Source organism: Podarcis tiliguerta (genome assembly GCF_965153285.1).
Source record: "Podarcis tiliguerta genome assembly, chromosome: 10".
Lineage (NCBI taxonomy): Eukaryota > Metazoa > Chordata > Lepidosauria > Squamata > Lacertidae > Podarcis > Podarcis tiliguerta.
In genome coordinates this window covers 6044878-6069473 of record NC_139543.1, presented here as the reverse complement: position 1 = coordinate 6069473, position 24596 = coordinate 6044878, and the positions used below count along the sequence as shown (strand labels likewise).

The window sequence follows — 24596 nt, the reverse complement described above, 5'->3', positions numbered from 1 at the left end:
TGCTACTGCATATCTAAAAGTGAAAAGTCCTTGGGAGGTGCAGTGGCAATTGTTGGGAAATGTGCAAAACCAAACGTTTTCTTCACAGAGTGTTATGCATATAGTTGAGCCCATGAATCAGTGTGCTAAACCTAAGACAGTCGCTAAGCACTTGTTGCAATACAAGAGACAATGGAAACCAATGATACGTTGATCTGTCAGTGACACTAAAGGTCATCAGGGCACGCAGTGTCAAGATCTGTTGCCCCTCAGATTCCGACAGATGGCTAAAAATGCTTTTCAGTAATTCATATATATTACTTAAATACTGTTTCTTAAGTGCTTGGTGGAGGAAAACTCTAGGGTCAGTTGGGAAAGGACAGGCTGCTATTCCACTTAGGATACTCCATAACTTAGAATCATAGAATCATAGAGTTGGAAGAGACCACAAGGGCCATCGAGTCCAACCCCCTGCCAAGCAGGAAACACCATCAGAGCACTCCTGGCATATGGTTGTCAAGCCTCTGCTTAAAGACCTCCAAAGAAGGAGACTCCACCACACTCCTTGGCAGCAAATTCCACTGTCAAACAGCTCTTACTGTCAGGAAGCGGGTAGGAACAATAGAAAACTTGTCTCCCATTAGGATGGCTTGATAGCTGCTGTAGGATCAAAGCTTCAACACATGTGAGTGTTGCATGCAGCATGTTTTGTATTGGGAAGAGGACAGACATTTAGGAAGACAGAGGAGTAGGTTTGCAAAAGAGGGAAAATTAGAGGAGTGTATGACAACCATGCAATTATCCTGGTGTGTTGGGTTTTTCGTTTTTGGTTTTTTTGCAGGGAACTGCAAGGAGGGGCTAGGAGGTTGATTGTAGCAATAACTAAGGGGTGATGGGAGACAACTCAAAGACAAAGAACGAAGGAATAGACATAAACTATAATCTTTGCAGAAGCCAAAGTTACCCAGACCTCACCACAATTTAGTCCCGAGATCTATCGCAAAAGACCTGTTCTTTGATGCTATTTATGTCTGCTTAGTTATTATTACTTCCCACCCGCATCCCCCTCAATACCTGTGGGCACACCTGCTGCTAAGTAGCATTAGAAAAGAATAATGTATGAAGCAATAATAAATTTATTGAGCACTCTCAGTGGTGGCCTGAGTTCTGAAAGCATCACAGAGGAATGGGATTGCCTGCTTTTTGCTCTTGAAGGGCCCTTGAGCTTTAGGGAGGTGCATGGAGTGGTCTCATACATGCATCTTTCACCTCATTGCATCTTCATTGCAGTATTGCTGCATTTGTTTTACGACAGTTGGTTCTACTGCATATGCCCTCTCTCTGATTCTGCAAGATTGGCTGGGATTCCTCTGTCATAAAGGTTCTGTCAGTGGTTGACTCCACCTGTGCAAGGGTAACTTGGAAGTGATTGCAACTGGAAGACAGTATTGGACTATTACCTTGTTTCTCAGAAGCCCAACCCATCTCTGTGTTTTGCTTTTTGTTTTTATGCCACAGAAATGCTGGAATGTTGACAAAGCCAATTTTGCAATAAGTCACTTTCCTAACTGCTGTAAAGCTGTCAACATTGTACTCATTAAGGCAAAATATGTAGTTGTGTTCCTGTTCTTTCACAGTTTGTTTTTCATGTGACTAAGTACATATTCTGTGATATATGCAGATTTTAGGACAGGCATTGGCAAATTCAGCCCTCCAGATGTTTTGGGACTACAACTCCCAGGATCCCTAGGTAACAGGACCAGTGGTCAGGGGTGATGGGAGTTGTAGTCTCAAAACATCTGGAGGGCTGAGTTTGCCTATGCCTGTTTTAGGAGGAATTTGTAGCCAGATTTTATAGAATTATGTTGAGGGTCTCAAGGTGTGACATGAAGCTGCAGTGTATTTGTATTGAGATAGTGAAAGCACGTACACTCTCTGTACTTTAGTAGGCCAAATGGCAATTGGAAGGTGGAATTGCTTATTGAAATAAAGGAATGAGGGATACAAAATAAATAAATAATGATCACTAATCAATAGACCTGAGCATTATTACTTGAGATCTGTTAAGGTAGACTATTATTCCATCACAGGGGCAATTGCTTTTTCCTTCAGACAGGCTTGTAACCTTTATGGCATGAGAACAGCACTGGAATATGCTAGTCTGTTAATCCGAAGTAGATTTAGTAAACTATTCAAAAGAAGTTGTTTGTGGATGCCCTGAGTGTTCTTCTCTGAGTCCATTTCTCCTATGTAGGATACAATCTCTCTCTCTTCATAGGTCATTCAATTTTCCTTGGATTATGTTAATAGATATCGGGTAAGCAATCCCAAATTTCTCCATGTGTAATAGGCTTTGTAAGTCTTTTTTTCTCCCAAAAGCCAGATAGCACCATTCAGAGTGACCTAAGATATGGTGCAAAATGTAAGCATGGGGAGAAATTTGATTCAGTTCACATTAAAAGGCAAATTTACCTATATTGCACTTTCCAAAACAATTTGCAAGCCAAAACACAGCCACCATGCAACTTTTCTACTTCTCTGAATTTTGCAGCCAAGTAATGTATACAGAAATGTATATACTACATTAAAGTCTGTATATAAATGCATTGATTAATGAAAAGAGCAAACACAAATGCATTACCTTAGGGGAAATGAGTTGCAGGTTGCTATGGGGGGTGGGCGGCCTTGTGTGTGTGTCCACTTCCCAAATTCCCTTCCTCTTTAGAAATCTTGCTTAGGAGGAACCAGAGTTACCGAGTTGAGGTTGTGGACTCTCCTTCATTGTAGGTTTGTAAGCAGAGCTTGGATGGCCACCTGTCATGTGTGATCTGCTGTAGATTCCAGTGTATTAGGCGACTGGGAGTATAAGACGACCCCCCCCCCAACTTTTGCTGTTCAATTTTAGAGTTTTATAGTTACAGAGTATGAGTGCCACCAGGGGCAGAGCACACACCCCTCTGCTGCCTCTGCTGTCGCAGCAGCAGCAGCCCAAGGCGAGGCGTTTGGTGGGCGGGCACCATGCTCAGAAGGACTTTCCGTGTCCCCTTCTGTGGGGAGGGAGGAGCAGCGACGGCAGACGGGGTGCCTCTGCTCACCGGCTCCCTCTCTTCCTTCCCAACGCATCTACCTGGCATATAAGACGACCCCCGACTTTTGGGGTGATTTCCCAGAGATAAAAAGTCATCTTGTACACTGGAACATATGGTAGTTGAGATATCTGCATTGCAGGGGGTTAGAATAGATGACCGCTGGGGTCCCTTCCAACTCTACAATTCTATGATTCAAAGTTTTGTTGGACTTTTGATGCCCTTTAAAAACAAATGTGTTGAGGTGTGTGTGTGTGTGTGTGTGTGTGTGTATGGGTAAATGCATGTGGGACGGGAGCCAAACAGAATCTTTGACCCGGGTGAAAGAAAGCCTTGTTTTGCCCCTGCTCCATCCCATTTATCATTTTTGGTTGCTCTTTTCTGAGCATTTTCCAAAACTAAAATATCCATTTTTAGGTGAGGCGACCAGAACTGTACTAAGTATTCCAGATTCAGTTGCCTTTCTCAGAGCTACTGCTGTGCCAATTATAAACATGTGCTCACTGGCCTCTTTTTAAAGGTATCCCCCCCACATATATCAAGTGCACATAATTTGTGAAGCTTCTAACTTTAGCAGTAAAAATGTTCACCCAGCAACAGTTTTGAAAACACTTTCAGGCATTTACTTATCCAAACATTGTGGCGCATTCCAAATCTTACTAAATCTAAACCTTGCAAAGCTTTTGGAGCAACATTAAAGCCCTATAACTACATTGGCATAAAAAATAAGACAGATGTTGCCTTCACCTCCAGCCGAAAGGCTCTTAAAAGCAATTAGGCAAACCATTTCTATCCTGTCAGGCTTATCACTGTGGAAATCATTGACAGTGGTGATAATGTGACTGTCATTATGAATGCCAGTGTTTATTACAGAACCTGCTAGTAGGCATGTGGAATCAGCAATACAATGAAGGTATGTCTTCCAACATTGACATGGTCAGTCCAGGAAAGATATAGAATACCTAGGTGTACGTATCTGGAACTCTTAAAGTACATGCTGATAGCTTCTGATGAGGCCAAGAACAGGGCAGAAAATTCATTTTGGTGCATGGTAAGATCAGCAGCGGAGCAAGCTGATTGGGCGCCTGGGGCGGCGCACATGCCCTGCGCCCAGGGGCGGAGCCAGCTGCCCGCGGGGGTGAGGCCAGCCATGGCAGGACACTCTCTGAGGGGTCTGCCTGCCTTCTCCCACTCAGCCGCCCTGCAGCTGAGGGGGAGGTGGCGGGCAGACCATTTGGGCAGTGCGGAGCCTGCGGGTGCCCAAACTACCGCGTCCCTCACAGGAGAGACGCGGATCAGGCACACTGCAGGTCCTGTGGTGAGTGCCACCTGGCATTTTGCCACCCCCCTCAGTGTTGACACCCGGGGTGGCCCACCTCCACTGCACCCCCCCTTCCTCCACCCCTGGTATGATACACTGATACTAATGCACTTGAAGTAAGGTAAAGGTAAAGGGACCCCTGACCATTAGGTCCAGACGTGACCGACTCTGGGGTTGCAGCACTCATCTCGCTTTATTGGCTGAGGGAGCCGGCGTACAGCTTCCGGGTCATGTGGCCAGCAGGACTAAGCCGCTTCTGGCGAACCAGACCAGCATACGAAAACGCCGTTTACCTTCCCGCCAGAGCGGTACCTATTTATCTACTTGCGCTTTGACGTGCTTTCGAACTGCTAGGTTGGCAGGAGTAGTGGCACTTGAAGTAGACTTTAACAAAAGCAAGTTTCTTTGTGTTAAAGATGCTTCTCCTCAAGTATATGTCTTGAGTAGATTATTCAGCTATTATCCGGGCATGAATATAAATGTAGCATTTTCAGCTGTGGAGAAAATATGCCTAACAGAGCATAATCCAGATGCATATTATCTGACACCCTTTGAAGACCTTGCTGCTCACATGCTTGCCATCTTAGCTGACACCTTATTTATGTCAGTGTGGGTAAATGTTCTGTTGTTCAAAATGTGACACAGAGGGCTTGTCCAGACTTCCTTTTGTGCCATGCTTCTAGGCACAGGTCCGCACTTTAAAGTGCTGTGTCCTAGCATTCCCGCCCCCCTCTGCTTTTACCACTGAATCAGAGCAAATAGCAATCCACAGAAAACCCCTTCTTGGCTTTTGTTCTGATTCAGTGTTAAAGTGTCGATTTCTACAGGGAAAGCACCGTGGCAAAAAGGGGGGGGGGGTTGCTTGGACACAGCGCTTTAAAGTATGGAGCTGTGTCTTGAAAGTGCAGGGCAAAAGGTAGGTGTGGATGAGCCCTTTGTTGTACAAAGTTTTATTAACTTTCTAAATGACAAATCCTCAGTGTTAAACTATGGCAGTAAGAAGCATATACAGTGGTGCCTCGCAAGACGAAATTAGTTCGTTCTGCGAGTTTTTTCGTTCTACGAGTTTTTTCGTCTTGCGAAGCACCAATGTGTATTGACGGTTTCCCATAGGAATGCATTGGTGGTTTTAAAAAAAAAGGCGCAAGACGTTTCGTCTTGCGAAGCCAGCCCATAGGGAAATCCGTCTTGCGAAGCAACTCAGAAAACGGAAAACTCTTTTGTCTTGCGAGTTTTTCGTCTTCCGAGGCATTCGTCTTGCGGAGCACCACTGTAAATGTTTTCGCCTTTTGTATGCATTTCAGAATACGATTGGACTAACTGCAGGTGTTAAAGTAACTATCCTTATTTTCCTACCTTTCTTAAATCAGGTCAAGTAGAGGAAATAAGAAATGAGGGTTTCAAGGTCAGAGGGAAGTGCTTAATTAATCTGCTGGGATTTTTTTTTTTTAAATGGCAGGCATTTACAACTGCTGGATTAAATCAAAACATCTTTAATGCAAGTGGAATACTTTCATTATTCTGGATATCATACTGTACTGAATGTGCTTAGGTAGAGTTCTCTGTTGTCAAGATTCTAAAATTTCCTTTTACTAATAACACTCTGGAGATATAGGCCTGCTGCTCTTGCCCCCGACCCCCTGGCCTTTGGTGTCTGCTTAGATCTCTTGCTTTGCACCCAGTGCTGGGTTTTTAAAATCTATTTCACCCATAGATTTCCAGGTAGGTCTCTAGTGCAGTAGGAACAACCAACAGCTTCAGTAATGTAGAATCATAGAATCATAGAGTTGGAAGAGACCACAAGGGCCATCGAGTCCAACCCCCTGCCAAGCAGGAAACACCATCAGAGCACTCCTGACATATGGTTGTCCAGCCTCTGCTTAAAGACCTCCAAAGAAGGAGACTCCACCACACTCCTTGGCAGCAAATTCCACTGTCGAACAGCTCTTACTGTCAGGAAGTTCTTCCTAATGTTTAGGTGGAATCTTCTTTCTTGTAGTTTGGATCCATTGCTCCATGTCCACTTCTCCGGAGCAGCAGAAAACAACCTTTCTCCCTCCTCTATGTGACATCCTTTTATATATTTGAACATGGCTATCATATCACCCCTTAACCTCCTCTTCTCCAGGCTAAACATGCCCAGCTCCCTTAGCCGTTCCTCATAAGGCATCGTTTCCAGGCCTTTGACCATTTTGGTTGCCCTCCTCTGGACACGTTCCAGTTTGTCAGTGTCCTTCTTGAACTGTGGTGCCCAGAACTGGACACAGTACTCCAGGTGAGGTCTGACCAGAGCAGAATACAGTGGCACTATTACTTCCCTTGATCTAGATGCTATACTCCTATTGATGCAGCCCAGAATTGCATTGGCTTTTTTAGCTGCCGCGTCACACTGTTGGCTCATGCTGTATTCCCTGTTGATAAAGTCACCATGCTGTATTCCCTGTTGATAAACTTCTTCCACTGTTTTAGGGTTACAAGAACTCACTTCGATGAAACCTGTTCTGTTTGTTCCTATCTATGGCCTATAATTTCTCATTTTGAAATGTCGAGCTGTTTTTCAATATTTGGGTTTTCTAAATTTTAAATTTACTATTTACTGCTTGCCTTTATAGAGTTAGACACGGGTTTCGTGACTATAATACTTACTAAATGCCTTCATTTTTAAAAGGATTTAAAGCCATTAATCCAAAACATATTGTTTTAGGTGTGGCTTTATTGCAAATAGTGTTATCACATTTTAACTTGCTTTGCAGTGTAGCAGACGCATGAAACTGTTCTTTTCCACAGAAGAAGCAGCCCACTTCTAATAGAAGGAAATGCTTTGCATCTTAAGGATAATTCTGAAGAAATTGTAAAAGGCCCCAGTTTCTTTGATTATAGTGTCCCTGTTGAACAAAACTCTCTCTGCCAGAATACATATGTTAATACAGTATTGCCTATCCAAAACTAATAAGGCTTTGAATATATGTCCACATTAAACTGCCTTATCCAAGCCCTTTTCTAGAAGTGGAAAAGTGTGGATAATTAATGCACATGAAATGTGACAGACCCTTTCCCCTATCAACGCCCTCCTTGCTCAACTGTACCCAAAGAAGATGCTCTCCATGCGCTCAGGAATCTTACAAAGGCATGGCTTCTGATAGTGTGGAGAAAGCTCTCTTTAGATTTCCTAAAGGCTGCTGTTGAATCCCACCTCCTCCCATTTTCATTACAGTCCTTTTGAAGCATTTAAACTGGAGAGAGAGCCAGGGCTGTCTATTCCTGACTGACAGCTGACCGTCTACTCTTCCCTATCCAAGTCAGAGTGGCCTCCCTTCCTTGGTACCAGAGAGTCTTTTAAATTGAGATGCTAGGGACTGGACTTGGCACTTTCTTCTTGCAAAACACAGACTTTTCTCCACTGAGCAATCGACCTCCCCCCAAACCTCTCTGTTGTGAACAGCTGTCAGGCAGGAGCCCTGCAGGTCAATCACTGGGCCACCTGCTTTTGCTTTGTAGCAGTTTCCTTGAGTGCGTTCAACTTATGCCAAGAGATCGGGGTGTGCTTGGATGAGCACTTTGAACTGGCAAGTGCGTATTTTGTCCTGAGTGTACCCATTGGGAATTTGCAGGAAGATCTGATGTAATCATTCTTAATTTACAAAAGTTCTGCAAACCAACAGCTTTTGGTTCAAGTGGAGGGAGAAGAAAAGATACAACTTAAGCAACCTTTGTGGAAAGGATATATGACGGTTTCATTTGTATAAAAGCATTTAGCGTATAAGAACAGTATTGGTAATTGTTTCAAAGCCTGGTGTTCACCTTCTATGGCAAAATTTCATTATTTATTGGAAGGGTTTCAAATAAATAAAAAGCTGGTAGCTTCACAGCCAGGATTAATTTTGGACTTAAGTGTGTGGTCTTGGACAAAATGCATATCTGCGGTCCAATCTAGGGAACACGGAGAGTTTTAATTCTATGATGGGCAAGAAATTGTGTGGACTCTCACAAAGTTATAGCACCTCCATAGTTTGAATGAAGCAGTGGTAGCTAAACAAGTTTTAAATTGTTGGGCACATCTACACAAAGATCTGAACTGAAAACAACACAATTTAATACAGTGCAGTGGTACCTCTGGATGTGAAGGGGATCCGTTCCGGAGCCCCGTTTGCATCCTGAAGCAACATGCGTCTTTGCGGGTCGCGATTCTCCGCTTCTGCGCATGACCGTCTGCGCATGCGCGAGTGATGAAACCCGGAAATAACGCGTTCCATTACTTCCGGGTTGCCGCAGAGCGCAGCCTGAAAACGCTCAACCTGAAGCAACTTCAACCCGAGGTATGCCTGTATACCGAAAACTAGCTTAGCAACTATGTTTGTATTCTTCTGATTCATCTAACTATACTTTTAGTTGTGAATTACTCTGCCTTCATTTGAACAGCCCTACTTGGCTAGGATAGGTCTTTGAATGGTAATAATGCCTAGATCGAGAGGTGTGTATATGGTTGTACGCAGGAAGCTGTAACTGTTGTGTGCCAAGTTAAAAACGTTGCTTCCATAGCTCAATGCACTTTTGCACCTGCTGCACTCAGCCCTGGCATGTCATCCTTGGAAGGTCCCCCATGAGGGGTTTGTGACCCTCAGACTAAAAAGAAAAGCTCTCCCATCCCTAATATATAACAATGCAATGAAAGTAATAAATGGGCAAATAAATTATGGATAAAAAGCATTGCAAATAAGGTGCTGCCAGACATTCAGGCAAATTACAAAGGTTTTATTGTTGCCTAAAAGATAGGGATATAAGCTTTGGAACTGTGCTTGGGAAGGGAGTTCTAAGTCTGGGTGCCACCACAGAAAAGGAACTGTCCCCAGAAGCCACCCAACACATCTCTGAAGCAGGGGAGAGGTATTTGGAGCAGGGCTTAAGCCAAGAATCTCTGCAGCTAGGCAAGTTCATGGGGAGTTTCATACACCTCACCCCAGACCTACAGTTGAGTGGCAAAAAAACCCCCAGCAATTAGAATTGTGCCCAGAAGCAAACTAGTAGTCTGTTGTGCAGATCTTGAAGCACTGTACAGTATGTAAATGCAATAACCAAAACCAATCAAAATTACAGTAGATACTTATATTCTATTGACTTCAATATGGTTTGGAGGAAATCTTTTACTGCACATCATAACAAGTGATTACATTCATTTCTACATTTTGGGTTGAATCCTGTGTCCGAACTTCACTCAACGGATGTTCCCCAGGAGTCTATTTTCCCCTGCGGCCTTCCGTAAAACTGCTTCAGATAACTGAGGAAACCCCGGAAAAGAATGAGAGGTGAAATGGGAGCCTGGAAGGAGGATTAGATGAAAAGTGAACAGTGAACAGAAGGAACCCTTCCATTTTCAGATGGGACACACTGGATCCAATCCTTAAGGATCTTTTCATCTAGAAAACTGACCAGCAACAACCTCTAATGATGATATGTAACATTTTGTAGCTAAGGTGATAGAAACTCTCAGTATTAGATTTGGTTTCCCTCACCAGTTAAGAGACATTTACAATGAAGAAAAATAGCCAAATTGCATGGCACAATTGGGCATAGTTCCATCTAGCAAAGCCCCTGTAACAACACACACACACACGTGTGTGTAAATCCACATACTGTGGTCATTAGCAACAATACGCAATGAAAATTCTAAATGTATTTCTTTACTGTTCACAAATATAAGGCATTGTAAGGATGCCTCTCCTATAAGTTCCTTCTGTTGCATATACAGATATATACACCTATATTAGCCATCTTTGCAAATGCCTACTGAAGAAGCAATGTCACTTAGATCATAATTGCCTAAAGTAGCTCTTTAAAAATAATAATATTTCCAACAATATACCAGAAATCTGTTTGAGAAAAATGGCACATGTTACCTTCTCCCAGGACATTCCATCAAAAATGCCTTCCATGCCCTTCTAATGTGCAGATGTCAGCAGTGTTAAATCTTATTAGATTTGTAGTAGCATAGTTGCCAGGGATGTTGCAGATGTGTCTGTTGACATTGCTATATCATTTCTTATTTCAAGATCTATTCTTATGCTGATAGGAGTACGTAGGATGGCGACTGTCACACCAGCTATAACCCTGATGTAGGGACTGCTGGCATAAGTGGATCATACGACTGGCATATAAAGCCCAGAATTCCCCCTGTAAACTTGAAGCCTTTATATATAATTTTTCAGTTATTCGTCTCTTGAGTACAGACAACGTTTTCTAATGAAGTCTGAAAATATTGGTTGAATCCAGACAAAATCAGTTGCACATAAATAAACCACCACATTATGTTCATTAATATTTTTAGAGATTTAGTATTGCAATGTTTGGTCATATATAAAAATAGCAAGATCATTAGAAATGCTTCCTTAACAGCATTTATTAGCCTTTAGATTATGATACATTGTTTTTGTTCTGGTACAGTCACATAGTAAAAAAAAAAAAAAAAGCTAGTTGACAGTGGCAATGAATTATTAAACTATAACATATTGAATCTATTATTTACATTGAAAAAATATAGTTGTCTTGGAATACTTGAGTTTAAGCCAGTTTGGGCTCACTAGCTTTGCAGCATGTTGGTGGTTCTGCAGAGATATTTATGGAATATGATGAGGAAGCAGTACACTAAGGGTCTGAAACTGTTGCTATCCAACTCTACAAATCTGGTTTTGGCCTGTGGGTGGCTGAGGCATTGTTTTGTGATACGGCAATAGTGGAATGCCTTTGAAGTCAATTTGGCAAGATAAGCTTACACCCAGCTTCTGACCTAACAGAGGTTAATGGATGAGGCTGACACATTATTTGCTACCAAAAAATTGAATTGTTCCCTGTACATTTAGAATTTATCAGGAGAGATACATTTGGGTGCCTTTGGAAGAGGCGTTTCTCTAGAAAAAAATTAAATATGAGACATAACAGTTTGTTTGTTTTTAATTGCACTCAGATACTGGGGAAAAGTGTCAGTATTGAGAAGTTACAAATTCATGGCACAAAGACTTTGGGTCTCATCATCATTCTGACCTTTCTGAAAGGTTGTCTGTAACCATTTAGACTGTTATCCGAAGCTTTAGGCCAGGTGCCCCAGAAAATCCCATTGCGAACACCTTTGTATTTTTTGTGATAATATACGCCATTGAGATTAGCCGCCAAGCATGCGTCAAACCACCACCCAGAGCTATAGTAAGCTCCACAGTTTCCTGAGGGATACCTGTCGTTGTCTCTGTCTGGGGTAGTGAAGAACCTTTGGTCATGGTTGTAATGTCTGGAGAATTGCAGGGCGTTCCCAGCTGTACCACTGTAGCTGCCAATACTTAAGCGGTATTTGAGAAATTCATTGGTCACATAAAATTGTTCGTATTTTGCATATTCTTTGACTCCGCTGAAATCCTCAAGTTCAATCCTGAGCTGCATCTCCTTGCTTTTGGTCAGAAGGTGAATTTTGTCATTCCCTAGCCAGAATTCTCTACTCAGGTTTCCGAAGCCATGCTTGTATTCTTTCCATGTTCTGTTGAAGCTGGTGCTGCCATCCTGACGCATTTGGAAGACTGTCCAGCCGCCTCCCATAGATTCCATCTCACAGTAAACATCAAAGCTGTCATGTCTTGGATCAGGAGAAATTCTGTAGATTCCATTACGCAGTTTGCCTGCTGCATAATAATTGGAACAGTCTCCTTGCAGAATCTGTATAACTGGACAGAGAAAGGGGGTTGAGGAAGTTAGCCGCGTTATTTACAACCCATTTTTAACTTGTATAGCATAATAGAAAGCAATCTGAATCCATAATGGAATATACACTTTTAGTCACCTTTCTATTTGTGCAGTGTGTATGGAGGTAGAATAAATGATGCACATAGCTCAATGATATCAGAGAACAGCTTTTTTTTTCTGTGCTTCTGCGAGTCATTGCAATAATAATAATAATAATAATAATAATAATAATATCAGTAATGTAGGAGATGACCCTCGAAGAAAACAGGGGAAGCATCTTCCGGCACTAGTTTAAATTTAATATGTGGTTAGAGCTGGATTTGATGACACTTGATAACTTCTGCAATTCCAATTCTATTTCTTATAGAAGACTTTCTACCGAGGTAAATTGCTTCCTCAGCCTCTCCTTATTTGGGCACGGGGAGGACTGGGAATAGTAATTTCTTGACAAGGGTATGTTGTGTCTTCTGCTGTTGCCCACAACTTGCTTGGATTTTTGTTTGCTTGTTCCCACATGAACTATCATTTCATATCATATGCACAACTGATCCTTGTGGGGTCAGAAGCCTGTTCACGTCAAAGGGGAGGGGGAAGCAATACGGGGCCTCCAGACGAAAAAACCTCCATTACTGGTTCTATTTAATGAACTAACTTAGAGGACCATCCGAGGCATAGCTTTTATATTATTTCATTGCTTTGTGTGAGAACTCTCGTTTTTTCTTCACCGAATATTTTATGTTGCGCTCCTCAGTGTGCAATAGAACTATCCACATAATTTTTGCGTAACAGTTATCTTGAGACAGTTGGCAATTTGACCTGTGGTCAAATGCCAAGTCCCCACTTGACATTTGTTAACTTTTGCATTAACCGCTGTCTTTTTACACTTATGGAGAGCAGGATAGTTTTATTTCTTACAAGACTGGCCTAAAGTGCTGGTGTCACCTGTTGTTTTTTCCTAGCTGTTTGCAGGCTATCGTGTACAATTGACACTGACACTCAGAAAGATGTCGTTTAAGAGCATGACGGTGGTTTCCTGTAAACGTGTTATTATGTAACCTCTGGATTTTAGAGTGGAAATGAATTTGGACAGTATACTAAGCAGGAATGCAACACTTTATGATATAAAGTATTTCTTCCAGGTGTTTCCTGAAGATTACGGCCCATTTTATTTCCCGAGCCAGTTATAATAGAAGCTTAACAAACTTTACAAATGAAATGCTCTTACATTTCCCCCCATGAAATTATTGACACAGCAGCATTCAATTAATATCATTTGGAATGAGGAAATAAGTTTTCTGAGTTATGTTGATTCTTATTATAAATTATTCTGGGAGAGGAAATATTTGTCACCCCAGCAAAGAGACAAGTGAAGCTATTGAGAGAGTTTGAAGTTTCCATAATCAGGCATCAGTATTGCTTTTGGGGCAGTGATGCAGTCTTTCATAAAGGAAGAGGACTGAAGTTTACTTTAAGAGGTGCATAGATGCTCCCAACAGGTCTGCTCCTTGTATCCACCCCCATATGAGTATGTGTAAACTATCATTCTAATACATCTAATAGATACGATGTACTCTGATTCATTTCAATACATATGCCGTTTGATTACTTTTCAGGGACATTTAGTCTAGAAATTGTTTGTCTATTAGTCAAGAGTCTTATTCTTTTAATTATGCTGAATACAGCCGTACCTTGGTTTTCGAACAGAATGCGTTCCAGAAGTCCATTTGACTTCCGGAACGTTTGGAAACCAAGTCGCGGCTTCCGATTGCCTTCCAATTGTGCAGGCACATTAGAAACAATAGCGGAAGCCACATTGGACGTTCGGCTTCCAAAAAAACTCTAGAAAACCGGAACACTCCCTTCTGGGTTTCGATTATTTGGGAGCCGAAACATACGAGTACCAAGGCGTTTGACAACCAAGGTAACGACTGTATTAGAATGTAGTGAATTTTAATGTACTTTCACATACACTCATGATCCAGCTCCACCTAATGTGGATACTAGGAGAAGTCATAACAGATTCAGTAGTGCATATGGATCACCCACCTGGAGAACACTGTGTTGCATCTAACCAGTGGCGTAGCATGGGGGGTGCAGGGGGGGCCGGCCACACCGGGCGCAACTTCGGGGGGGGGGGCGTGCTCGCACTCGCAGCTCTTTGCCCCTACCTGGCTCACTCACTCTCTCTCACTGCAGTGCTGGCTGTGCGAATCCGATCTGAGCCGCCGGGTCGCCGCCCACTGTGGAGGGGAGGGTGCCAGGCATGCGGTGCGGTGCGGAGAGAGAGCAAGGGACTATCTGGGGGAGGGACAGTGCAGCGGGGGGGGCGCAAATTACTTGCCTTGCCCCGGGTGCTGACAACCCACGCTACGCCACTGCATCTAACACAGTTGTCCCATTAGTGCAAGGACTTCTAACCATACAATAATACTTCCTCTCCCTCTCTTCTCTCTGTGTGTTCCCCACACCTCCCAACCTGTTATGGGGGTTCTGCAGAAACAGGAAGGGGAGAGGAAGTCCTCGCACTAATGGGATGACTTGTTGGGTACAGCCCATCATTGTTTACTGTTGCTTCTCTGGCAATCCCTATTGCTTTGGGTCCTTCTCAAGCAATCCAAGACTCCGACACGTTGTCATGGACTGGCTGGATGCAGAGGAATGGTAGAAGGCACCAGCTGGGGAACCCCCGGGGGAAGAAGGCTCAGAGCCTGGGGAGTAGTGATGGGATGATGACGAGGGGTCAGAGGGAGAAGAGGGAAAGGACTGGGAGGAGGAGGTGTCGGAAGCTGTAGGAATAACAAGGTTTAGTGAGTGGAAAGAGGTGGTGTCAGAGAGCAGTCCAGAATCAGAGGGAGAAGTGGAGGCTGGAGGAGAGGGGAGCCAAGAGGCAGAGATCAGGCAGGCTGCTTCCCCTTGCTGCTGCAGGACTATTCAGGGATAGAGATTTAAAATAGCCTATTCAGAAAGAAAGATTATGTATGTTCCACTCACTGCTCACATTTATCCAAATGAGCTTCAGCGTTCTTTTTTTTCAACGTTCAGAATGTTACAGACCGTTGTGCTGAGGGATAAATATGCTTAAGAAGGCTAAGGAAACATCCAAACACACACTGTGGAATGTGAATAGTTTTGATTTATTTCCTCCCAAAATATAACCATTAAGCTTCAAGGCCCAAAGGAGTCACGTACCAGAATGAACTTGAAGGTGAAGTAGGCATCATTCGAAATTCTACTTCACAATGAACTTAATTCGCATTCAGTTCACTCAGCAATTATGGGAACTACTTTTAAGTGCAGTTCAGAGAATGTTGAATGACTTCAGAGAACTTTTTTTTAAAAAAAGAATTGATTCCAAGCACTGTTTTCTAGCAAGAGCTATGAATTACAAAATGATTTCTTGTTATTGTAACAGGATAATGTTCTTTTAAGTGCAACCACTAAAAATAGATGGGTTGGGGAAAGTAATAGTCAAAATGATATTTCATGTAACATTGTTTATTTCATGTAACATTGCCAAGATTCCACTCTAAGTATATCACATGCTGTTCATTTGGGATATATTAGTGTTGCTCAGATTTACACATGTGCAGCTGTAAAACATAATCATTCGTGTCATCCATCTGTAAGACTACACCTTCCTCTGTGTTCCCAAATGTATGTAATATGGCAAGTTATTTATTAACATTTTGAAGTGTAATTCAAAATAATATTCAAAGGAAGATTTTTGAGTTTCTTCATTTTTGTTTTTAAAATTTATGTAACTGTAAGCTTTAAGTCACACCAATATAAAACAATTGGTGCTTCCATTAGTAAGTGCTAATGGAAAAGAAAAGCTAAGCACACAGCAGTAACAAAATGTAGACAAAACATTGTTCAGATGTCCACACTCCAGGATAAATGGAATTCATTTTTAAAAATCTCAATATAACCATTACTTCCTTGGTCCTATATGAGAAATCAATTTCTTCCATTCTTTCTACCAGAACAGAAGTGATAAAAGTAAAAGGGCGTCCTTATTTCACCAGTGCAAGCTTCTCTGAGTTTGGACAGCTACCCACGTGTAACAGTGGAAAATGCCCTTTAACAGCCTGATTTTTCTGTACTTTAACAGGGCCAAATCCTTAAAGATTCTGGCCTGAATCCAGGTCTGTCCACTGGCAAAATAGTTGTGCATAACAACTGGTAGCTACAAATAGGGACTCACATCCCCCTGCAAATCAAAGGATGCAGCCAGCCAACCCACTGCGATGCCGATGAACATTGCAGTGTGGTTTCTGATGTGCATCCGCCCACCTGTTACATCCGTGGAAAGTTGAGGTGCACACTCTTCTTCGCATAAGCTTTCTTCTTGTGTTCAGTAAAGGAACGTAAGAATTTGCCTGTAATTAACTTCTGTGTCAAACGCTGACAAAAATAAAATGTGGGGGGTGTTCAAAATCCTTTTAGCAGGAAAGGAAAAACCCATTATGAAGTTCAGAGGTGCTAGATTCTCATCCGTTTCAATTACTTCCCTCACAGCTAAGCTAAAAGTCTTCTTGGCCCAACGAGATGGTTATACAGTGGTACCTTGGGTTAAGTACTTAATTTGTTCCAGAGGTCCGTTCTTAACCTGAAACTGTTCTTAACCTGAAGCACCACTTTAGCTAATGGGGCCTCCTGCTGCCGCCGTGCCACCGGAGCACGATTTCTGTTCTCATCCTAAAGCAAAGTTCTTAACCTGAAGCACTATTTCTGGGTTAGCGGAGTCTGTAACCTGAAGCATATGTAACCTGAAGTGTATGTAACCTGAGGTACCACTGTATTTTATTTTGTTTCACTAAATAATAATAATAATAATAATAATAATAATAATAATAATAATTTATTATTTATACCCCACCCATCTGGCTGGGTTTCCCCAGCCACTCTGGGCAGCTCCCAACCGAATATTAAAAACACAACATTATTGAATCCTACCACATTGAATCCTACTTTTATCTATTATTTCCCCCCTAATATCCAGATATGCCCTAATTGTAAAGTAATATGGATCAAGTAACTCCTAGTATTTTACTTTTTTGGTAGGTGGCAAAAAGTTAATAGATGTATGTAAGGAAATGCTGTTCTCATACTTTTAGTAAAATAGTAAAAGCTGACCTACCTGGTTGTGGTTGTGTGGCTGGGCAATTTGAAGAGCATTTATTATCCAGATTGTTCACAGCAAATGTCAGGTTGGCTACTTTGCTGTCCACATAGCTTTCCACGTTGTTCATGTTTATGAGGTTCATGTGCTCCAGCTGATTCTGTAAAGATTGGATTTGGTTCTTTGCATTCTTCAGACTGGCTGACATCCTGGAAACCTTGTTCTGCAATTCTTTTACTCTGTTATCTTGTATTTTGCCGTTGTCGAGTGGAGCGGCTGTGCCAGGTGGCAGGAATTCGTTGCTGTCTTTTTCGAGATTCTCATCTGCCTGCAGCTTGCAGTCTTCGCAGGACTTCTTCATCTTGTTTACAACTTCCTTCAGGTTCTGCACTTCTTTGAGCGTTCTCTCAATCAGCCGAAACTGCTTGGGCAGCTGGATGGTCATTGGAGGCAAGGTTATCCGATACGGGCATTCCTCTCCATCACATTCCCCGCTGCTTTTGAGCTTTATTGGACAAGCACCAATCAGTTCTTCGTCTCTGGCACTGTCTGTGCTATCATCTGTCGCTGCAGAGCCATTTGTAATTAGCAGCAGAGCTGTCTGGAGCAAAATCCTGTAAACGAGCTTCATCGTTTCTGAGGAGCTAGCCCAGTGAGGAAGTGTGCAAAGTTTCAGGGACTTTTATAAAGAGCAGCTAACTGCTGCCTCTGACTTATCAGAGAGGCTGCTTGCACTGTTCTCGGAAAAGGGTGGGAGTTGGTTGCATCACAGCAAGCTGCAGTGATATTAATAGAAGAGTAAAGTAGGTAGCTATGGGGAAATTACTCAGACTTGCACATGACAAAATGTTATCTCCGGCACCTGTCTACATAATCAAACATAGAGATACTTATACCCAGGTATTCATTTTAGAATAATCAATATATACACAACACAACAAATACAACATTTCAAAAACAAATGTATGCTTTTTAACATGCTAGTGTTTGCTTTGGTATGCTTTTCATTAAAAAAAAAACCCAACTAGCAATGAAATTGTATGTGTTCATTGTTAGCATATAAACAGTATTTGGGTAGACTTCAGCCAACAGTCTCAGGGTGTGCTTAGTGGACAACATTAGGGTTTCTTGGAAGCTCAGCATAAGTTCTTCTGCAAGAAAATTTGTAACGGCAACTTGTCCACTGTCAGTCTCCTGTCATGCAAAGCTATGTATGAATGTTTGGTGTATTCTGTGATGCATTCATGTGAGGCAACAGTTATGCTCAAGAAGCCTGACCCAACACTCCGCATGAACCAAGGCTGCACTCTGGAACAGTCCGGGGAATCCTCTGCAGTGAATTCTGGGAGAAATGTGCGAAGGTTTTCTAGCAAATAAAATGATGTAGAAAGTCTTCTTTGAGCATTCTCAAAGTTACCATATTTTGGTCAGGGGGAAACTGGTATGTCCTCTGTACCGAATTATTTTGGGAGTCTGGTATTGACACCCACAGTGATTCTGCAGAGGTGTCTGCCGCTTTTGTGTTTGAGCCTGTGCCCACTCTCCACAAACTGATGATGCCCCCCATATATTTTGGACTACTGCCCTAAGAATTGGCCATGTTTGCTGGGGCTGATGAGAGTAGCTTGGGAAAGACTGCTACATGCCATTTTTGACATACAGAGTGACACCACCCCTGTGCACCCCCCCTCCCCATAAAGTTTGAATCTGTATCACATAGGACTGACTAGAAGTAAATGTTTTTTATTTGAGTTGAACCTATTTCCAAGTAAGCATGTTCAGGGTTGCAACCACAGGATCACTTCACACATTATAGGTATAGAATCTTTGCATCACTGACCTATTTTGTATGCATGCAAAATCTGAAGCATTTGACTGGTTACACATATGGGTAGCTCAGTTGGTTAGCATGTGGTGCTGATAACGCCGAGGTTGCAGGTTTGATCCCCATATGGGACAGCTGCATATTCCTGCATGGCAGGGGTTGGACTAGATCAGGCTTCCTCAGCCTCGGCCCTCCAGATGTTTTTGGCCTACAACTCCCATGATCCCTAGCTAGCAGGACCAGTGGTCAGGGATGATGGGAACTGTAGTCCCAAAACATCTGGAGGGCCAAGGTTGAGGAAGCCTGGACTAAATGATCCTTGGGCTCCCTTCCAACTCTACAATTCTGTCGTCCTATGGGCATATGACTTGTGGAATGAATCCATTACGCAGGTCTTTAATCTTTCCCTGCTAGAACTAGCAACATTAGAAGTAGCCTTTTGAGAGCTTCTCACAGTGAATATTTCCTCCTCCTCCTCCATCATTGTGGAGGTCGTTCACTTCCCCCTGTGAAGCAACATTTCAGGAAATATTGTGAAAATGTTACGCTGTTTCTTGTCTATGTACCCTCCATGCCCCTTCCTGGGCAAGGGAAACAGGAATTCTCATTTCACCAGGTCTCTAGGAGACCCCTCCTCCAATGTAAAGATACAAATCGTTCCTACCTCAGACCAACCGATTCTTCAAAAATGGTGATTGCTGTCGAATCTTACTGTAGAATGTGCTGTTCACAAAGAGGAAACTGTCTCTTGATCTTTTGACAGTGGAAAAAATTATTGGCCTCTCTGAATGACCATCTAGAACAGACGTTCCCTGTCTCCTAAGTTCTTCCTGCAATCTTTGGTTAAGGAACTTCTTCCTTCAAGTTTCCTTAGATACACTTTCCTATCGGAAAGGCAGAAACAGATTTCAATCTTAGATCCCTGGATTTATTGCCTATTCAATCATAAAAAGAAAATGTTAAAATTAAATTCTGACCTGAAAAATACGGAAGGGACTACATTGAATTGTTTTCTCATGAACTGGGGACAGGGATCAGAATACTTAGTTTAGTATCTTGGAAAAATATTCCAGGGTTGGCTTTTTTTTCTTAGTTCAATATTTGTTTGGTTTGCTGACACTTCTCAGAGGCTTAAAAACTCTATTACTGAATCATCTGATGTTTATTAAGAACAATATAGTGTTAGACACAATGAACAATGTGTAACACCAAAACATGTGATCAGGAGAACTTTATCACACATAGCTGGCACCAGAGGGAGGGTGTCAGGGAACTGCCATCGGAGCGGGAGGCGGAGAGGAGGCTCCAGGACGATGGTGGAGAGGGTCCCAGTAGGGAGAGAGGTAGCCCATCCGCTGGGGAAGGAAATCAGCGTAACACCAGTGGAGAAGGGGGGCAGATGGGGGAATCGGAGAGGTGGCTCCAGGACTCTTCGCAGGAGACCAGCGGAGAGGGTACTAGTACTCCGCTGCCCACACCCACTTTGCGCAGAAGACTTCCGCGCAGGCAGAGTAGGAGGAGACTGGGCGTGAAACAGCTTCTATGCTGGAAGAGGTTCAAGAAACGCCCACTGACGGATTCTGCCAGCGACTGGGGCAGCCACGGAACTTGAGGCTGTCCAGACAGAAAGGGTTCAACCAGACAACCTAGCCAGGAGTAACAGCAAGTTACACACGAGCAACCCCTAGAACCATTACAGAGGGCAAGCAGCCCCTCAAACAAGGAGCTTGCCCCTCACTCACCCCCCATTTCTGAACTCTTGTCCTTAATATTTGCTGTTATTTTTCTTTCTCACCCACCTGGAAATACACTTTGCTTCTTCTGCTTCCCCCAGAAGTTTTGTTCTTGTGCCGCCACTGTTACCAGAACCTTTCCACAATACCTGCATCCTGTATTTTGATTGTCATAAATCTATGGCTGAATCAAAAAAATAGTGTCTGACATTTAGTACAATAGAGGTTTTGGAATTCTTGTTATATCTTAACAAGGAATTAACATGTCCCTTTTCCATTTGCAAAATTAACACACCCATGCTAACCGGCCGTGTAATCCCATGCATATTTACTCAGAAGTAAGTCATCATGTTTTTACTGAGGGTTCTTACTGCAGGGTTAACATGCATAAAATTACAGTCCAAGGTGGAAGCCCAGAGACCTAGACGTTGTAATGTCTGTGGAAGTTTGATATAAATATCTTATTTTTCCTTATCTTACCATATGGTGATGTCAAAGGCTGTTATTGTTACTTATGTAATTATATTTTTTCACTGAGGCAAGCAAAGTACTGCAATAAAATGTGTTTTCAAGTGCAATGGCTATTTCCTGCTCACTGCCAACTACATTTTATCTCCAAGGCCTCAGTACTAAGTGATAATTAGATGCTTTTCTGTTGGCTAGCTCTCTTTGCTTATCCTTGATCCTTGATCACTTGATTTTTTATTTTTTATTTTTACTGGAGAAAGTGTCAGCCCAATACATTTTTCAGTCAAAAGTGGAGTTCAAATGGTGCCCATCATGATTCTTGCTATACCCTGGGGCAGATCTACTATGAAACTATTGAAGCTTAAGCTTCAGGGTCCATAATGCTGGAGGGGCCCCAGAAGCAACTTTAGTTCACATTGCTTTAAAATGTTGGGTCTAGGAGACCCAATTTGATTTGCATGAGTCAACTTGATATTTTTTGTTATTGTCTGTATTTCAAGAATACCAACAGTAGCACAGATGTTGTAAAGGTGTGGTGATCTGTCGTGGAACAACTTCAGTGAAGCAGTGTGGTAACCCAGGTCTCGTTGCTGGTTGCGAAAATGTAGGTCCGCCACTGGCTGTACCCCTCGGATTCAAATTCCTGCTTTCATCCTTTACCTCGACCTCCATTGTGCTGCCTGAAGGATGGCCTCTGAATGGAGACAACAAGAAAGTGGGGGACAGAGAATGAGAAAAAATCCGGCAGGTTCAAGGAAAGGAAAGTTTGGCTGAAATTTGCAGGAATGAGGGTGGAGGGCAAGAAGAGTCTTCCTATTTTTCATTTGTTAAACTTTGGAAGGTATGCAGATTGAGTGGTGGAGAAAGCTGATGAAATGGAAGCTTATTTTTTAATTAATAAATAAAAATACAAAGGTGTCATCCAGAGAGGCATATTTGAATCATATTTTGTAATTCTTTCAAAGATAATGTCAGAACTGCAATTTAGTTTTCACCTTACATCGTTTTAAGGCAATTCCAGTTCCCGAATCAGTTCACACAGTGCAGAATAGTTCCCTGAATCAGTAATGCCACAGGATATTGTAAAACCCAAATTTCATGGCATTTAGATCGAGTTACTACTTGAACCTATGTAAAGGAAATGGTACTTTTGCCTAGTTTTCTTAAAAAGGAAAACAAGTGAGTCAGACTCAGATTCACTGTGTGTGTGTGTGTGTGTGTGTGTGTCCCCATCCCAATACAGCTGGTCAGATGGCACACATTTTGGAAAAAGGCACATTACAAGCTTTGGGTATCTTGTGATGGTGACTTATGTCCCTGGTATGTAGTGTTGCAATGCATGTTTTAAAACTTTTGCATTGCAAAACTATACATTCCTGACAAAAGGCCACATTCTGCATTTCGTATTCAAAGAGGAATTGATCATCATTTTAATGGTTCCTGTACCTTTGCCATGTACCTTTATGCAGCCATGTATATTTTGCACAGTAGTTACTGCAAATCTGAATAAAAATCCAAGTGATACAGTACCTATTTGTGCTTGCTTCGACTGGTAATGCATGAGAATTGTCAAACTGTTAACCTCTATTAAAACTGCTAGCTAAGGTCTGGTGCCAGTTTAAACTTTCCTGTAACTACACTTATTTGTTAGCAGTGCTGGTTTATGTTGGGTAAGAAGGAAATAAAATAATTATTCACGTAGAAAACCATCTGGGGTGGTGTGGCTTTCCAGTTTATTGCATAGAATGCCATATATATATAAAAATATATATATATGCCATATATATACAATATATATATATATATGCCATATATATACAAAAAACCTGATGGCTCCCTAGGACACACTATCTACCGGAAAAAAACACACACCAACCGCTACTTACATGCACAATCACACCACCACCCTGCACAAATAAACTCCGTAGCCAAGACTCTCATCTCCAGAACCAAACGCCTGGCTGACGAAGACCACTTGACAACTGAGTTACAGAATCTCTCAAATGTGTTAATTGCCAATGGATACCAGCAAAACAGGGTTACGAAGCTAATCCAAAAAGAAACACCCCCCAAAAACCAAGACACAGAAGAAAACAATGGCATAGCCCTCCTTCCTTATATCAAGGGCACTACAGATAAAATTAGCAAAATCCTCCATAAACACAATATCAAAACAGCCTTTTGCACCAACCAAAAAATAGCCAATATCCTCAGAAACCCCAAGGATAAAATTCAGTTGGAAAACCAAGGGGTCTATGAAATACCCTGCAAAGTCTGCCCAGCCACGTACATTGGACAAACAAACAGACGAATAAATGCACGGATCGCAGAACACAAGAATGCCGTCAAAAAAGAAGAAAAAACTTCCTCTCTTTTCCAACACATGAAAGAAACAGGACACGAAATTAATTTTGCAGAGTCCAAATTGCTCTTTAACATGGAACATCACCACAAGAGAATAATCATGGAAGCCATCGAGATAGAGAAACACCCTCACAACATGAACAAGCGTGACGACACATCCCGCTTGCCAGACATCTGGAAATTAGCCCTCCCCACAAAATCTGACACCAGATCCAGAGGCACACAGAACGCCATCACCAATCAACCACACCAGACCCAAACCCAGACCCTCTCCACAGATAAATTACAGACACCATCCAGTAGCCAAACCAGGGTGGCACCTCCGGATGCTGCACCCCCCTGCAATCCCTACACAGATCTGGCTGGCACAGGCCACAAAACCACAGCTCGCCCCTATACACGAAGCCAAGCCAGAGCACAACCAAGTGCAGTACAGCCATCTTCTCAGAAAAACTCTTCACAAAGTTCAAGAGTTCAAGACACGAAGGCTTTAGCAACTAATCCACACCTAATGACCCACCTAAGTGGGATTCAGGAAATCACTCAAGAAATCACTCAAGATATCCCTCAAGTAATTAAGGAACAAAAGAAGAAAAGGCACACTAGCCTGGGAACCTCCTCTCTGCCCAGAACATTGGAGGCTATACACCACACCTCCTCAACAGTATTTATAGGAACTCAAACACTGAGATCCTGCTCTGTTCCAGTAACAAGAAGCCGAAAGCACCAGCCTGAAGATGACGAGTGAGACCTCGTCGAAACGTCGCCTAGACACCCCAACTTTTACACGGGAAGACACCCGAGGACACCAAAACCTGCATTCCTGTACCCGTGAAAATCTACGAAAGCACATATATATATATATATACACACACCCACACCCTCAGGGAACAAATTAATTCCTTTGAGGCCAAGGTGGCTGACCTAGAGAAACTAAGATGAGATTGGCTGGTGGATGTGATAGCTGCATCCCACT

The 24596-nt window shown here is 42.5% G+C and overlaps 2 protein-coding genes across 2 annotated transcripts in view; one reads left to right on the top strand and one right to left on the bottom strand.

Annotated features, from left to right (window-relative positions):
• The window catches only part of CCDC146 (coiled-coil domain containing 146), a 67056-nt gene that overhangs the window by 13360 nt on the left and 29100 nt on the right, over positions 1-24596 (top strand). The window lies entirely within an intron of this gene.
• FGL2 (fibrinogen like 2) lies at positions 9124-18032 on the bottom strand. The gene is made up of 2 exons (XM_083399917.1): positions 17249-18032; positions 9124-12089 (listed from the first exon to the last, which is right to left on the bottom strand). Exons 1-2 carry the CDS (start codon positions 17859-17861, stop codon positions 11383-11385), a joined length of 1320 nt encoding a protein of 439 aa, XP_083256043.1. The 5' UTR covers positions 17862-18032; the 3' UTR covers positions 9124-11382.

Bases quoted from the DNA above. Each gene is read 5' to 3' on its own strand.
- FGL2 (XM_083399917.1), bottom strand. From the start codon at position 17,861: ATGAAGCTCGTTTACAGGATTTTGCTCCAGACAGCTCTGCTGCTAATT. The intron at 12,090-17,248 runs GTAGGTCAGCTT...TTCTCTGTCCAG, and splicing joins AGCCACACAACCACAACCAG to TTATACAGATTCTGCAAGGA.